This window comes from Adiantum capillus-veneris, chromosome 4 (genome assembly GCF_014529385.1).
Source record: "Adiantum capillus-veneris isolate H3 chromosome 4, ASM1452938v2, whole genome shotgun sequence".
Taxonomy (NCBI): Eukaryota; Viridiplantae; Streptophyta; class Polypodiopsida; order Polypodiales; family Pteridaceae; genus Adiantum; species Adiantum capillus-veneris.
The window spans coordinates 169179366-169196461 of NC_140934.1; the positions used below are offsets into that span (position 1 = coordinate 169179366).

General features: G+C 43.1%; 1 protein-coding gene across 1 annotated transcript; it reads right to left on the reverse strand.

Annotated features, from left to right (window-relative positions):
* Window positions 1-3041: 3041 nt before the first annotated feature.
* LOC147460341 (anti-muellerian hormone type-2 receptor) lies at window positions 3042-3822 on the reverse strand. Its single transcript, XM_086511415.1, has one exon. It carries the CDS (start codon window positions 3805-3807, stop codon window positions 3292-3294), a length of 516 nt encoding a protein of 171 aa, XP_086367541.1. The 5' UTR covers window positions 3808-3822; the 3' UTR covers window positions 3042-3291.
* Between the last annotated feature and the right edge of the window lie 13274 nt (window positions 3823-17096).

Below are 17096 nucleotides of genomic sequence, written 5' to 3' on the forward strand. Positions count from 1 at the left end.
TTATTATGGCCGGACGGCGGTCGAAAAGTGGTCGGAAAACAACCGGTCGGTTGGCCGGTGGCCGATAGTCAATGGCCGATGGTCGGTGGTCGAAAGTCAATGGCCGGTGGTCGGTGGCCCAATTTAATGACCGGTGGCCGAATTCAAAAGCGGACTTGTCTTCTCAAGGACGGCCACACATGGGTGGATTGGAGGGTCCGATTTGGACTTATTCGCACAAGGGCGGCTACACATGGCTGTCTCTCATAAGAGAGGGCAGCCCTTTTGGCCTATAAAAAGAGGCAATTTCTACACACATTTCATAGTGTGAAGTTGATGCAACAAGGTGAGTGTGAGGTGGTGAGAGTGAAGCAAGGCGGGAGCTCCATTAAGGGTATAATCCCTTTGTAAACTACTTCTTGTTTTGAAGTACTAAAGCCATTGAGTGGCTGCTTTCTCGTGGACGTAGCCCACATTGGGTGAACCACGTATATCGTGTGTACTCTCTCTCTCTCTCTCTACTCTATAATCTCGTATATATAAATCTGTTTCTCTCCATTAAGTAATATACTCAATTATCTATTTAGCTACGTCTTATTTCCTAACACTAAAGCCATTGAGTGGCTGCTTTCCCGTGGACATAACCCACATTGGATGAACCACATATATCGTGCGTACTCTCTCTCTCTCTCTCTCTTTCTCTCTCTACTCTATAATCTTGTGTATATAAATCTGTCTCTCTCCATTAAGTAATCTACTCAATTATCTATTTAGCTACGTCTTATTTCCTAACATAAACCACATGCAGGTAAGACCTACACTCTCCTCTTGCATTAGATTCCTCTTTAAGACCCATATGAAGTTACTCAATGTAACTCATATTAGACTCCATGATTAGAATCCATACTTTTCGTGTAAGCTTCAATGTCTATTGGGGTAAGCCTTTACCTCATACACGTAGTAAAAAACAATCTCTAAAATTCTAACATGCACCATTACATAAGTCACACTTTTCCCCTAGAACCTTATAGCCTCACACATGCTACGCACTTGATAGCCACATACTGCTTGTGGTAGCTCACATAACCCTAGCTATTACCATGTCATGCATATCCATCCACTCATCGATTCCATTTCTCCACCTTAATGTAGCTCACATAACCCTCGCTATTACCATGTCATGCATATCCATCCACTCATCGATTCCATTTCTCCACCTTAATTCTACAAAAAGCCACAATCCAAAGCTTGTACTCTCTCCCAATTTCAACAATCAATCAAACAAATTATCATTATTACATCGTGTATTGAACTCTCTCTCTCTAATCAACCTATTTATCTAATGCTATGGTGTCAACACAAACATGAATGCTACAATAGTGTATTCACCAAATCTCTTACACATGCAATAGTAATAAAGAAAAAAGACAATAGAGCAACCAAATGATTAAGGAATGCCACGACCAATAATCTAGGAAAAGGTCAGAATTTGTAAGAACAACAAGTCTCAGCAAACCAAAGCAACCTCAAGCTTAGGACTGAAGTGTCAGCAAGAAGGAATCTCAAACACAACAAATGTGTTAAAAAGACTAGTGAAAGCTGTTCTCTTCATTCATCCTAACTATGGCACCTATGGGTGAGTATATATGTAAGGGAAGATAAACAGTTTGAGTAAGCTGGGTTAGACTTGTTTAGTGATTGAGTGTGCACATGCGCATTTAAGCGAGTGTATGTGTGCGAAAAAAATTACAAAGGTTTGGCAACATTCGAGATCCATCTGAATGTATTCATTATTAATGTAGTGTGGGATAAGTTTGAATAATAGGACTTTAAGGGCAATGCTTCAAAGAAATTAGACATACTTTAATTTCACCTAAATTTTAAATTTATCCACATCTGGCCTTTGAATTTCACACATTGAGGAGTTAAAAATGTGGAATTAAAAAAAAATCCGAGCTCCATTTCAGCATTGAGGTGATAAGGTATTTGAAATGCCCTTATCAAGGTATTTGAGAATGACCGTGGTATTATGTGTTAAGAAATATCTTTTTGAAGGGTGATGCAATCATCGTCCCCCAATTCATTTATGTTACAATGTAAAGATTTAAGAAGAAATATTGCAGGCGCTATGTAATGAGAACGGCCGCTATAAAAGATGAAAACCTCAGGAGTTCTTAAAGTATATGAAGATTGCTAAATATGGTCATAATACAATAGACACAATGAAGAAAAAATCAACCATACCTTTAAACTGAGAAATATGGCAAGCAATCAACCAACTCACCATGCACAAATAGTTTTATTTCACACACTTCCTCAAGCTCAGCAATCTATCTACTTCTAATCACCTTTCGAAACATATGCACTAATTGCAAAGAAGATGTGTTAAGTTTAAGTCGTAGGAAACAATGTCTCTTCAAGATCTACCCGACAAGTCTTGAACTAGACTAGATCTTGGTATGAACGATTAGCAAAGTGCAGCTTAACACGTTGAGTCCTTCGCTTGCAAAAACCGAACTATGGATTCAAGGCTAACCCCTTCTCCCCATGGAAACGCTTCGTGTTCCCCCCCAATCCAGGCTGTCATTAGCTACACTCCATGGGTATTGAGCCCCTTCACCATATGCAATTCTTTTCATGTTTTTGTTTGGCAAAAGGCGCTCTCTGCTCACAACTCTAACCTTCATATTCCTTGAGTAGTGTTTGCTTCTCATTCCCAACCCTTGCAGGAGATCTTCAGTGTCTTGCTCATAGCACCTTGCAAGCTCCTGCGGAACAAGGCACATTGACGATGGTGCCTTGTGCTACCCAAATTTCTCTTGTTTGTACTCATCTTGATAGAGCATCATATAGTTCGAGTACCAAAGACGCATAACAAGAAGAACAGCAGACAAAAGCATAGAATTTCCTAGGTCTATCGCTATTCAATGCACTTCACCTAATTAAGCAAAGGGAATACGCAAATATGCGAGATGTACATTATTGTAACACACACAAAATTCTACTCTTCCCCATTGTTAGGATGATCCGGCAGACCTAGATTCCAAAACCAGGCACAGATAGAACACGCAAGAGAGGCAATTAATTGCAAGGTAGCACTAAAACATAAGGAGAAAAAATTAGACCAGTTAACAGGAAGTAAGATTTACGTCTCACCAGCCCTCAAGGTTTCAAAGCATGAAGACAAGCACATTCATTAGCTGATGTCTGGCATCAGCTACCAATATCCACTCACTCTGTACAAGAACACACAGGAGGAACCCCGGCAACGGCAATCACAACAGCTCAAGATCTTACCCTGCGATGCCAGCGCTAGCCAAAGCATTGCTCACTCGGAACTGGGCCGGGGATGTATCCATAATCCAGGAATTGCAACCCAAAAATTACGGCAATGGCAAGAACAGACAAGTATGAGAGGCCTTCAACGGCACCAAGAAGACCAAAGGGCCCATTTGGCAGACCAGAACCTGTCTTGATTTTGGTGTAGGCAGACCAAGAGATGATGCCAAGAATGGCCAAGTAGCTCACTCCTTCCAAGGCTCCAATGGCGCCGCCGGGGCCAGGCGGCAGGCCACACCCTGTTGACTTTAGGGTGAAGAGGGACCAGCCCACCACAGGGTTCGCCACCAAGCCTGCAGCGATGGCCACCAAGCCTGCCGTGCCTACCTCCCCTGCCGTCTCAGATTGGCCTGCCTGCGCCCGTAGAGACCGAAATAAAGACCCTCCCCTTCTTCGTGTTAATCTTGCTGGCGGCGGCAACGAAGATACCAGGGCAGAGAAGCGTGCTGATGATAGACACAGCCCGCTACCCAAATTCACACGAGCCATCTTCGGCAAATCTCGCCCACATGCATTTCTCCTTATCTACACACTCCTCTAGTTTGGAGTCATTGAGAGCAATTGTGAACCGTTTGATATAGAGCTTGTGATTGGTGCCACATGGCAATTAAATCATGGCAAACTTTTTTTTGGGTGTTATTTTCTTTTTTCTTTTGGCAAAAAGGGGAGGGGGGGATGGGATGGGGTGGGTGGGTGGCGGGGTTAGCATAAGTGTTACACTGATTGGATGGAGTCACCTTCTGACCGGCTACAACCTGTACGGAGGCGCTTCTCCTACTTACAGGGTGGTCCATCCTCTAGTTGGGAGGTGCCACAAGATGCACCACTTTTTAGAGAGAAATTTAGCAGGTTTATGAGCTTGGCAATTTTTGAAAGAGGGCCCACCAAGGCAGGCGCTTTAACACCCTTCAAGATCTCCAATGGCATGCAAGAGATCATAAATAATAGGGGGTTGTTAGGCTTTCGCTTAAAGAGTACTAAAGGCTAGTTATTAATCTTCTTCATTTCTTGTGGGCATAATTGAGAGATTTGTGGTCAATAACTTCAAACATCCATGGGTATAAGAGGGCTCCCCTAGCCGCACACCAAAAGGTGATACATGTGGAGAGCCCTTTTCAAGATACAAGGCCAAGTACAATGCCTTGGCATGCCCCATATGCCTACCTACAATCCCTCAGCCCCTAGAGCCAGTCGATTTAGACAACTATGATCATTAGTGTATGTCCACTGGGTGAGCTAAGGAGTGATTGGATACAGGGTGTCAAATACCTCTTGTATAGGGGGTGATTGAAGCACACCCCGTCAAAATGGTAGTGGTGAATCCCTAAAAGCGAGCATAGCTTTTTTGAGATCTTGCAGAGGTGATTCTCCAAGATAAAAAGTCATATGGTGCTCCCTTTCCTTTTCAAAGCCCCCCCCCCCCCCCCCCCCAAAAAAAAAAAAAAGGACGCCTCTAGCGAGCCTATAGGGGAGCCCTCTAAAACTACTCATGTGGCAAAGACATGGTCAATGCTTGTCTATCTAATGTTATCTTGGTTGTCAAATGTATGCCACTTGATTTTATTGAAAAGGGATTGGAGATTTGTCCTGGAGTAGCATGAGGCTTCGATGCTCCAATGATTGGCTCAGCTCCCAATAGAGGGATAGCCACTTCCCATGCTTCGCTCTGTGTTATTTTTCTAAGGGTCCTCCACAAGCCCCTCTAGTGGGCCTATAGGTGAGCCCTTTAAAACTACTCATGTGGCAAAGATGTGGTCAATGGTCATTTATCTAACGTTATCTTGATCGCCAATGTATGACATTCTATTTAACTGAACCTGATTGAAAATGTAGCATGAGGCCTAGATGCTAAAATGATTGGCTCAGCTCCTCACAGAGGGATAGCCAATTGCCATGCTTCCTCCACTTTGTGTCACTCCCATCTCTTTTCCATGCTGTCTCCACTTCTTTATTCATCATCATTACCAGATTATGTAATTATAGTCCATCTTCCATGGTTGATTGCACATTGGCGTACTAAAAAGAAGCACAGAAAGTGTGAATTGTGTGTGTGTGTTTGTGGATCCGTGCATGCTCGGTGTATCGTGTAAGGAAGGAGAACGTAGAGAGTTTTGGGTGAAGCTCTCAATGAGGATCATAATTCCTCACTACTCCTTCTTGATCTATATTATCAATGAATGGAGATAAGCTTAGTACGGTCAGTAAAATAGATGTCTGGCCAATTGGCCTGAACCCTAACAATCGCCCACTTGAAGGCCACAACAGTAGCTATACGTGTAAGTATGTGCATCCGTACAACCGTGAAGCATTCAAGTGGCTTCACCCTACACCCATCATCTCCATGCAATGTGCAAACCTCTCTAAGGGTAGTAGGCTCTTCGAGAGAGCATTTGTAGGGTTGGTATCCATATGAACCTTGACTAGTTCAATGTGCTTGCTAGCCAATATGTCATGTATCACATGATAACGAACTTCTATGTCTATTGACTTGGAGTGAAACACGGGGTTCTTTGCTAATGCGATCGCACTCTGACTATCACAATGCAACATTGGAGTCTGAGTAATGCCAAGTTCTCCCACTAGGCAAGCTAACCACATAGCTTCCTTGCTACCATTAGAAATTTCCACATACTTTGCCTCTTTGGTGAAGGATGATGTACAATTTTGGAGACATGATCTCCATGACACGACTGATCCAACAAAAGGAAAACTTAGGTAGATGTGGATCTTCAACTATTCACACAACCCGCATGAGCCACATCCGTGTAGCCCACAATGGATGCATCACTATTCCCAAAGTGTAAGCACTTGTTTGCCATACCTTTCAAATATCTCAAGATGTGCTCGCAACTTCCATGTGCTTTCTACCAAGATTTGCCATAAATCTGCTAACCACTCCCACTGCAAACGCAATGTTTGGTCTCATGGCTACCATGGTGTACGTAAGACTTCCAATTGTTGAAGCATATGGCACCTTGTCCATTTCTGCTTTCTAAGCATTAGGCTTGGGACCATCATTCTTGCTAAGTTTTACATATGCTGCATTGGGGTACTCAATGTAGCTTCCCACCCCCCACCCCCTGCGTGCATATCAAAACATTGCAAGACCTTGTGGATATATGTTTCTTAAGACAACTCTAGTATTCCACGTTTTCTATCCCTCTTGATACACATACCAAGAAAGTGGCGTGCATCTCCCAAATGCTTCATAGCAGACTGCATGTTAAGTGACATCTTCAAGATGGCATTTGTATCTTTAGACTTTCTTGCAATGAGCATATCATCGACATAAAGTATCAAAATGATAAGTGAACCATCATTCAACTTTCGGGTTACATGAGGTAGTGATGTGTGTGAACACACTTAGGACCACCGGGGCATTTTTTCCCTCGCTAGGAGGTTTTTTCCCCCATGCATTATATATACACCCATCATTCTAGGGCTATCTATCTTTCCATTGCACACTAAGTAATACACTCTGTGTTGTGTGCTTGAGCTTCCTTCGTCTTCTCCAAGCTGTGTGTGTTTTCCTGCAACCCTAATTCCAACAATTGGTATCAGAGCAAGTTGCGTCGCTAGCAGCTCCAGCACACACTTGCTCACTTTCTTTGATTTCTATGAGCTTTGGAAAGCGTTCGCAGGTACACAAAAATTTTGGGCTCATTTCGGCCTCCGTTTCCACTACAAGCAATACTGCACAAGCTATTTCCTCATTTTGTGAAATTTTTTTGCCAGTGCCATTTTTTGCATAACAAGTCCCTTACAGACTTCTACGGTTTGTGCTTTATAGCACGTGTTGTCCCGCTAATCTTTTCGGGTAGTTTTCACATCAAGTGCAGGCATTCGCCATGGCCGAAAAAAACACAAATGTGTTCAAGATGTTTGCTGTTGAGGACAGATTGGATGGGGACAATTACCCTATGTGGGATTACATGATGCAACATGTTCTTGTGTCAAAGGGTGTCTGGAGCAAAAAATTGGATGATAAGGCTGTCAAATGTTCTTTTTTTATATATAATGCTGAAAGAAAAGGTTACAGATTGTATCATCTACAAACAAAGTGTATTCTGGTTTCACGGGATGTTGTGTTTGTGGAAGATTCTGTTTAGCCCTTGCTATCATGTACTAGAGACACTAATGTAAGCTCATAGGACATATATGACACTTTGTTGCCTCTTTTCAGTGGTGGAAGTTTGAATTTAAATTCCAATGAGGCAAATGTACAACCTATGGGGGTTTTTGAAAATGTTGCAGATCAGCCTATTACTGAAGCAGATGTACATGATGTACTTGATGAGGAAAGGGTTGAGAATGAGCAGACTAGAGGTATGCCTAAATGTGGCTCATTGGAATTAGGGTTGTAAGAAAACACACACAGCTTGGAGAAGATGAAGGAAGCTCAAGGCACACAACAGAGAATGTAATACTTAGTGTGGTATGAAAAGATAAGATAGCCCTAGAGTGATGGGCGTTCTTAACCCTCACGGCTCACGGACACCCTATTACCTACGACGGACGTTGTAACCTACGACGGACATTGTATTATTTATTTGGTAGAGTCAGGTACCGGGCTTGTCAATCCAATAGGAAAAGGGTAAGAGTGATCGCCGATGAGAGGCGCACTCTAACTGGAACATTCAAGGGATTAGTTCGCTAAGCATGGGCGTCCAAGTGTGAATGGGGCGAGCTCATATAAAAGTCAACTAAACCTAAAATTCACTCATTCTCTCCTTTGTGCAATAGAAGAGTGCTCTTGCTCCATCTCCATCTCCATCTCCTTCTTCTTCACCTCCTTGTGTGTGTGTGTGTGTATGTGTGTGTGTGTGTGTGTGTGAGAGAGAGAGAGAGAGTGTGTGTGGGCGATCGAGCATTACGAAGGCACGATGACGGTGAAGCGGTTGAGTGCGGCATAGCGGCGCCTCCTTCTTCTTCGCGGCGAGGAATCCTCCACAAAGCAAGCGTAGAGCGGTGAGTGACACACCATTGCCTTCTTTGAGCTTACTAGTTTAGGCTTGTTGTGTGCTTGGAGCCATTTGTGGCTTGCACACGGTGTATCGGCAAGTTCCTTGCATCGACACGTGCGACATACGCGCACATTTTTAGCGTCGTTGCCAGGGAATGCCATACACCAAGCTCGAGTAGCACTCTGTGCTTCTCCGTGGTGCAATTTCTATTGTAGGAAAGGTAAGGAAGGAGTGTGTGTGTGTGTGTTGAGAAGAGGGATTTGGTGTTATACTGTGTGTTTTTTTTATTAATGGAGTTTTCAAAGGTTCTGTGTTTATTCTCTGTGTATTAAGGTAGTTAGTTTTCTGTGTACAGTAAGTAGGAAGTAGATTAGTGAGAGTTAATAGAGTGTGTTAGTGTGTAAGAGTAGGTGTATTAGTTAGAAGTAGGTAGAGAGAGAGTGTGTGTGCTCTCGCGCAGGCTGCGGCGGCCTTATCCTTTTAAATAATAATAATAATAATAATAAAATAAAAAAATAAAAAAAACTTAAAGGTAGGACTGGGATCGGGAATATCTCCTAGACCCAAGCCCAGACCCAATCCCAAGCTCACGCTCAGGCCTAGGCCTCAGTCACCTTTTAAAAAAACAAATTTTAGCTTCACACGTAGCTAAAAATTGATTTTTGAGGACCAACGGAACGTCAAATGCCCGAAAATTGTGCTATAAAGCACACATCGACCCTTTAAGTGATACGCTCGTTTCGAGCTATCACACACTTCAATTAAAAAAAAAAATCAAACATTAAAAAAACATTTAAAAAACATCAAAAATAAGAAAAAATCAAGTAGAAAACGGGGTGCAAAACACCCACAAAACAAAGCAGGTAACCTTTGAGGGTACTTGCCGACACTTGTAGGGCACCCAAAGCACATGTATCTACGCTCTGGTCATGTGCTAGAGTCCGAACAACTAGCTAGTGCTTCGATTTACGGGGTACTCACTATCCTTCCACGCTAGGGTCTACGCCCTCGGCGGGGACCCAAGGTAGTGCAACCCAAGACCCAAATATAGCGGCTAGTGACTCTTCCTCTAACTACGATATTATGGAAGAGCATCTTACACAAAGCCCCGGGGGAACAAATGAAACCGTGCCTAGCTGGGCCCAACAACCTGAAACTAGTGTTTTTAGCCGTTTGATGGAAACTTTTAGTAGAGCTACGCGCTCTGAACCTACGGCTAGTGAAGTAAACGAAGGGGGTGGGGAAGTAGAATCATCATTCACATCTCCTATAGACCCCACACTCCCTCAGAGTGTCCACGTGGACATTCTACCTACCTCATTTAATGAGGGCCCTACCGAGCTACCATCTTCCAAAGTCGCCTCTAAGGTAGCGGTGACTAAAAGTCAAAACACGGGAAGCAACAGTGCATCCACCTCACGACAACCCTCTAGTACACCAAGTTTGGACGGGGTATTTCTCAATGAAAATTGGGAATATGACCTACACACGGAGACTTTGACCGACCTATACATGGACTACACATACCATGTGGGTTGGTTAGAAGTTGTACAATCCACATCTAGTGCCACTAGTCTGGAGGAACAACAACACATGATCTGCAATGTCATCCATAGGATTATCCAGTCCGAGAGGCAAAATCGAGGAATAAACATACCTTCGACGGGTCCTATGCGATTTTTAGACACGGGCAAAGGGAAACAACCCACTCTATCACAAATGGAGACTCCCCCAATGAGTCCCATCGATCCCCCATATGTTGTTTTGCTAGGGGTCTCAATGCAATCTGAGCCCACAAGTGATAGCTTTACTTTTCCAAGTCTAGCTCATCTTTCCCTTGATGACACCACGGCTACCATGCCTACCCCAATGATGGGCATGCCAAGAAACACACCATGGACCTCGTTTGTTAGTAAAGCACCGCTACATGGTAGCTCAATGCCTGCAACAGTACCTACAAGTGTGTACCAATCGTATGCACCTATGGGTCCACGTACTCATGTAGTCCCTACCCCTCCCATTGTTTCAACTTCCTATGCTCCACAACCACAATACCCAAGTTCTTATTTCCATGGGACTATACCGGCTAGCATTAGTGTGTCACATCCGACGTCTGCTATGCCTAGGGCCACTCATATGAACTATGGACCACCACATGGCACAACATCGTACCCAACGTGGAACCCAAGGGCTTCCTATGCGCCAAGCCCAATGCCAATACCTACTCCACATGTAGTCTCTGGAGCACCTTCACCCATAGTACCTGCTCACTTAGGTGACTTGGCAACATTTGCTCAAGCTATTGGTCAATCTATTGCTGAGAATATGTGTAACACGCCTGATAGAGAGCCTAAAAGTAAGGCAGTACAAATAGCCAAGCTCACACAAAAATTTAGTGGAGACGGGGATGTGAGAAAGCATATCGAAGTGTTTGAACAAATATGTGATTCTCTAGGAGAACACAATGACCTACATAAGAGCAATGCTTTAAGCCTAACCTTAAGTGGAAAGGCTGGGGATTGGTATAGAACCCTAAGGGTGGAAGAAAAAACGATTTACCCTACTCTTAGGAGACTGTTCTTAAAGGAATACATACGAGAGGGAGTGCTTTGGGGTGTAGCCTCTCAGCTCCAGAAAGCCCAACGAGAGGAAGGAGAGTCGATGAGAGACTTTATAAGTCGCTTGAAGCATTTGAATTCTCGTTGTAATCCCAATGAGCGCTTCAACAATAACCAATTGCTTGATAGATTCATTAGGGGGTTACGACATGAGGATATCTACAATTGCTTAGTCATTAGAGGTATCACCACTTGGGAAGCAGTCACCACCAATGCGATCCAATTGGAGGATAATTTAATGATTCAAGGAGAAAGAGTGTCTGTTGAGTCTATATCTATTAGCTCGGAAGCATCAGGGCATCAGCCAATGACCCTAAAGCCTATTGCTAAGGAGCCAAAGATATCTGAGATGACTTTAGCAGATCTCACCAAGGCTATTCAAGAGAGTCTTAGAGACAATCGTGCTCTGCAAAACAATCATATGTATCCAAGAAGGGAGCAGCAATGGTGCTCAGTATGCTATGGACCGCATAGTACCAGTGAATGCCCTACTTTTAGAGTAAAATTTAGTGGGAACTGCAATGCATGTGGGAGGTATGGTCATCAAGCTAAGTATTGCATAGTATTTAAGCGTACGATGGCCAATAGACCAACCTTAGCATGGACAGACACACCTCGAGTGCCTGCCTTGATGCCGGTCCCACCTCTTGAACAAACAGCACAACACATGGTCCCTAGGGCCCAAAATGTTGTTCAAACAACACCCTTACCACCTCCAGTGCTAGGACCGCAACCACCACATCCGAGAATCACTTCTGTGAATCAAGTGGGTTGTGAGTCATCTATTTCTTGTTTGGAAGGCTATGAGGAAGATATAGATCCTAATATCGCCTATGGGATGTATGTGCTTGAAGAAAGTCCACAATACTACATGGAGGACTATTGGGGACAAGTCAAACCTGTATATCAAGTAGCTGCTCTTGCGGCAAGAGGCCAAAATATCAATTACACTGCTAAGAGACCACCTCTTCAATGCTATGAGTGTGGAGGTCCACATCGTGTAGCCGAGTGTCCTATTAGGCTACAAAAGAATGCCGCACTAATTCAAACCAATCAAGCGAGCACGTCTACAATGCCGATACTCATGTGTAATCGATGTGGCATAGATCATTTGATTGCCCTATGTCCAAATAATCCAAATGCACCGAAGATCACGCCATTAAACTTGATTGAAGTTACCGAGGAGCCATCACCAAGTACACTCGTGGTCGATCGATGCTCCAAAAACAAAATTATATTCTTGAGGAAAGAGACACGGCATCAATTGCCCAATCTCAAAAAAAGAAGAAAACACGAAGAAAGAGATTGCAAAAAGCAGCGAAGTCAGACCCCAGTTCAAAGACCAACATAGGGACTGGTGACGACCCTGTATATATGAACGACGCTGAAGAAGATTCTGATTCAGGTGAAACCATGTAGACCAAAACGACCACTAACATAGAAACCAACAAGGAAGATCTTCATGAGCCACAATGGCCAGGATCCAAAAAGAAGATAGGAACTTACCCAAACCCTACAGAGGAGATTGAGCGAGTCAAGCAATTAAGGAGTTTGGTAGAAGATACCCAAAGGGATCTAGAACCAGCACCTAGGAAGATCCAGATTACAGACACCATGTTCCCTACGCAACAACAACCTCACCAAGTCCATAGACCCTTGGAGATACCTAGTGTCATCCAAGAAGAAAGTGACTTAGAGTCATGGGAAAGTGGGCGTACTCACTTCTTGATGGAAAGAATGTTTACAGAGGGACTACCTGATCCTATCGAAGAAATGGAGATCCCATCTTCCCCACGTCAAGGGACTCAAGGCCAAAAGGTGCCGTTAAACATTGCCAAATTGATGGATTTCATGTCTTCAAAAGTTAGAACCACCATCATGTCCAAAGTATATAAAGACCCCGAGCTAGTCTCAGCCCTTCGAGCCTTCCTCAATGGAGAACTGAAGTTTGGGCTACCACAATTTGCACAGATGGATGGAGCTGGGGAGATGCCAATAGAGGAGGAATACATAGATCCACAACCGAACCTAGATGAGAACCTTGTTATAGAAATACCTGTTAACAAGTTGGGAAAATACTTTGAGGGTGATGAATCTAATGCGACTATACCAATCACTACTAAGGGATTAACTGTGAAGGGAATCCTTGATGGTGGCGCTGGGGTTAGCATTGTGACTAAAAATTGCTGGAAAACTATGGGAAGACCTCACCTTGCGACCACAACCATAGTAGTGAAGATGGCCAATGGGTCTATTGTTAAACCTATTGGGATGCTAAAAGATCTCAAGATCAAGGTCTTTGGACATAAAATAAGGATTACCTTTATTGTTATGGATTTCTCCAAACACACTATGGCATCGGAGATGATCTTAGGACGTCCTTTCATGAGGGAAGTAAAAGATCTCAAGATCAAGGTCTTTGGACATAAAATAAGGATTACCTTTATTGTTATGGATTTCTCCAAACACACTATGGCATCGGAGATGATCTTAGGACGTCCTTTCATGAGGGAAGCAAAAATGGTGCATGACTGGTCTAAAAACCATGTCTACTTGCAGTTCCAAGATTCTGTCATTCGAGTGGATCTTGTGACGGGTCGAGCACATCCTCTAGGAAACAGGTTTATAATCGATCATAGATCTGACACCACAGTTCACTCGGCCCCATTGCCGTATTGTTACACGTGTAAAGCGGACATTGATGTTGGGGAAGATTCTCCTTATATGGATGTACTACCTGGGATGACTGAGTCGGACAATGTGGATTGGGTCCACCTAACAGCAACCATAGACACTTGGGGAAATAGGGGGACGACCTGGGTAACACCTGAGGGGGATGAAATACCACCACTTGTACCCTTAAACATGCTAGAAGCAATGCATATAGCTTCTGATGATCTACAAGATGAAAGTTTGACTGGCATTGAAACCAGTAGTGCCTCACAAGACTATAGCCCACACGATTTGGGGTCAGAATCATCAGTTGAAATTGACTCTGAGGACGAAGAATCTGAGTTAAATCTTAGTGCAAATGTGGGGACAAACCATTCAAGGCCCAGTGGTAACCTAGATGATAATCTATCCAAGGGAGCAGAAGACACAAGTAGTGATCTAGTGAGTCTTCACTAGAAATCGACCGTAATCGAGAATTAAACAAGAAGAGTAAGAGATATAAGAGGCGACGATATCGAGAAAATGTGCGTGCTAGAATAAATGAAAAGAAATCTACCGCAGAATGGCTTAATTATATAGGGGCATGTGATGCTCATCGAAAGTTGGTAGATAACTGGGGTGAATACCTTCAAAGCATTATGTGGTGTAGTCCACAACCCATTGACATCGCACAACTAGAGGCTACAGAGAAGCCAAAGTTGAGCCGTACCGTAAGGAGATGACAAAATCGAGAGTTTAGCTCAACAACAAAAGGAATCAGAAGTTAAATCACAGTCCACAGAACAACAGGACCCCACAGACTTACACCCTGCACCTGAACATTTCAAATCCTATACCACAGAGGAATGTAAGGTTGTGTATACAAAGGCTCAAAGAAAACCTATCGATGGGAGCAATGGAGTCTATAATGGTCAAGCGATAGTTAAGGAAATAGAGTTAGCAGACCCAGGAGAAGAGTCTAAAGCTGTTTTCATTGCCCAAGATCTGACCGAGACTGAGGAGTGTGTACTTAAAGAACTTCTCAAGGAATTCAGGGATATATTTGCCTGGACTTATCATGATATGAAAGGTGTTCCACCTTCCGTGGTGCAGCACACAATCCCCATGAATAGCATGGCTAAACCAGTTCAGCAACGACCCTACCCAATGAATCCTAAATATGCAAAGATCATTCAAGAAGAGATTGAAAAGCTTGTGGAATGCGGATTCATATACCCTATTGAGCACTCAGAATGGGTGTCTCCAATAGTGATTGTGCCAAAGAAGAATGGGAAACTCAGAGTGTGCATGGATCTCAAGAAGGTCAATGCTGCCACTAGGAGGGACATTACCCCTTGCCATATTTAGAACATGTGCTTGAAAGAGTTGCAAGGAAGGAAGCTTATAGCTTTTTAGATGGGTACTCTGGCTACAATCAAATCACAATTGCGCTGGAGGACCAAGCTAAAACAGCCTTTATAACCAAATTTGGAGTGTTTGCATTTCGTGTTATGGCTTTTGGCTTAACCAATGCCCCGGCTACCTTTCAAAGATTAATAAACACTGCTTTTAGAGAATATTTGAGGGAGTTTTGTGAAGCTTTCTTAGATGACCTTTGTGTTTATTCCTCTTGGAAAGAACATCTATCATGCTTACGAAAAGTGTTTGAGAAGTGTAGATTGTATCGCATCTCCTTAAACCCTTTCAAATACCAATTTTGGGTTAAACATGGAGTCATTTTAAGGCATATAGTGTCCAAAAATGGGATTTCCACATATAAGAGCAAAATTAAAGCCATTGCATAATTGCCACCACCTACAAACTATAAAGGAGTTTAAAGGTTCATGGGCCATGTTGGTTATTACCGACGGTTTATTTTAAACTTTGCCGAGATAGCTCGTCCTTTGTACAAGTTTCTTATTGAGTTCCAATGGACTACGGAGTGTGACCATGCTTATGAGTCATTGAAAAAGACCTTGACTAGTGCTCCTATTCTACGAGTGCCCGATTGGAATGTAATTTTTCATGTGCATATTGATGCATCGAACTTTGCTATTGGGTGTGTTCTAGCTCAACCAGGAGAACATAAACTGGACTACCCCATTAGCTTTGCAAGTCGTCAGCTGAATGATGCCGAAAGAAACTACACCACTACAGAGCGAAAAGGTTTAGGTATGATTTATGCAGTGAAGAAATTTTGCTACTACCTTCTGGCCAACAAGTTTGTGTTCTATGTTGATCATCAAGCCTTGTTGTATCTAGTAAATAAACCTTGTTCCACGGGAAGAATTACAAGATGGTTGTTAATTCTCCTTGAGTTTGATTTTACCATTGTGGTGAGACCTGGTAAAAGACATGTCATGGCTGATCATTTGTCTCGCATACCCAATGGTGAAGCCCCTACTGGAGTCGATGATGAATTGCTTGATACTTCTCTATTCCTAGTCAAAACCATACCTGAATGGAGTGAGAAGATTGTGAACCTTCTAGTTAATGGTTTTCCACCCTAAGAGCTTCGTAAGGACATAGCTCGAAAACTGTTAAAAGAATGTGACCCTTACTCTCTCATTGCAGGGACTCTCTACAGGCTAGGGAAGGATGATATTCTTAGACGTTGTGCCCGTGAGGATGAGTATTTATACATACTGCAAGAAGCCCACATGGGTATAGCCGGAGGACATTTCTCAGGGGAACTAACAGCTAGAAAGGTATTGCAATCAGGCTATTGGTGGCCAACCTTATTTAAGGATGCATCACTTTTTGCAAAAGGATGTGATGAATGCCAACGTTACAAGATCACACAACAAAAGGATAGGATGCCCTTACATCCTGTTAAAGTGACTCAACCATTTGAAAAATGGGGTTTAGACTTTGTAGGCCCAATTAGTCCGGCAGCTCGTAGCACTCAATCTCGATATATTATCGTTGCCACTGACTATGTGACAAAGTGGGCGGAAGTCAGGGCGACACGTAAGGCCGATGCAAGGTCAACTGCCAAGTTTCTCTTTGAGAACATTGTTACAAGATTTGGTTGTCCCTTTGAGATTGTGAGTGACAATGGTACTCATTTTATAAATGGAGTAATAAAAGAACTCACTACCAACTTTATGATAGCTCACCATAAATCCACACCTTATTATCCACAAGCAAATGGCCAAGCTGAGAGCACCAATAAGACCTTAATCTCTATCTTAACCAAAACGGTGGAAGCTCATCGCACAGATTGGGATTTAAAGCTTACATCAGCTCTATGGGCTTATCGTATTGCGTATAAAGTTGCCATTAACTGCACACCATTCAAGATGGTGTATGGCCAAGAAGCGGTTATGCCATGGGAGTTTGTCGTTCCTAGTCTTCGAGTAGCTTCTCAAGAAGGTTGGGATGGTAACCCCTTAGTTGAGCGATTATATATCCTTGAAAGGCTAGATGAAGAGAGGCAATTAGCTGTGCAAAATGCACTTGTGGAGAAAGATAGGAGGAAGAAATGGTTTGACCGTCATCTAAAGAACAAAGATATCAATGTTGGTGATAAAGTCCTTATGTA

Excerpts from the sequence above, each read along its gene's own strand:
- LOC147460341 (XM_086511415.1), bottom strand. The coding sequence starts at position 3,807 with ATGGCTCGTGTGAATTTGGGTAGCGGGCTGTGTCTATCATCAGCACGC.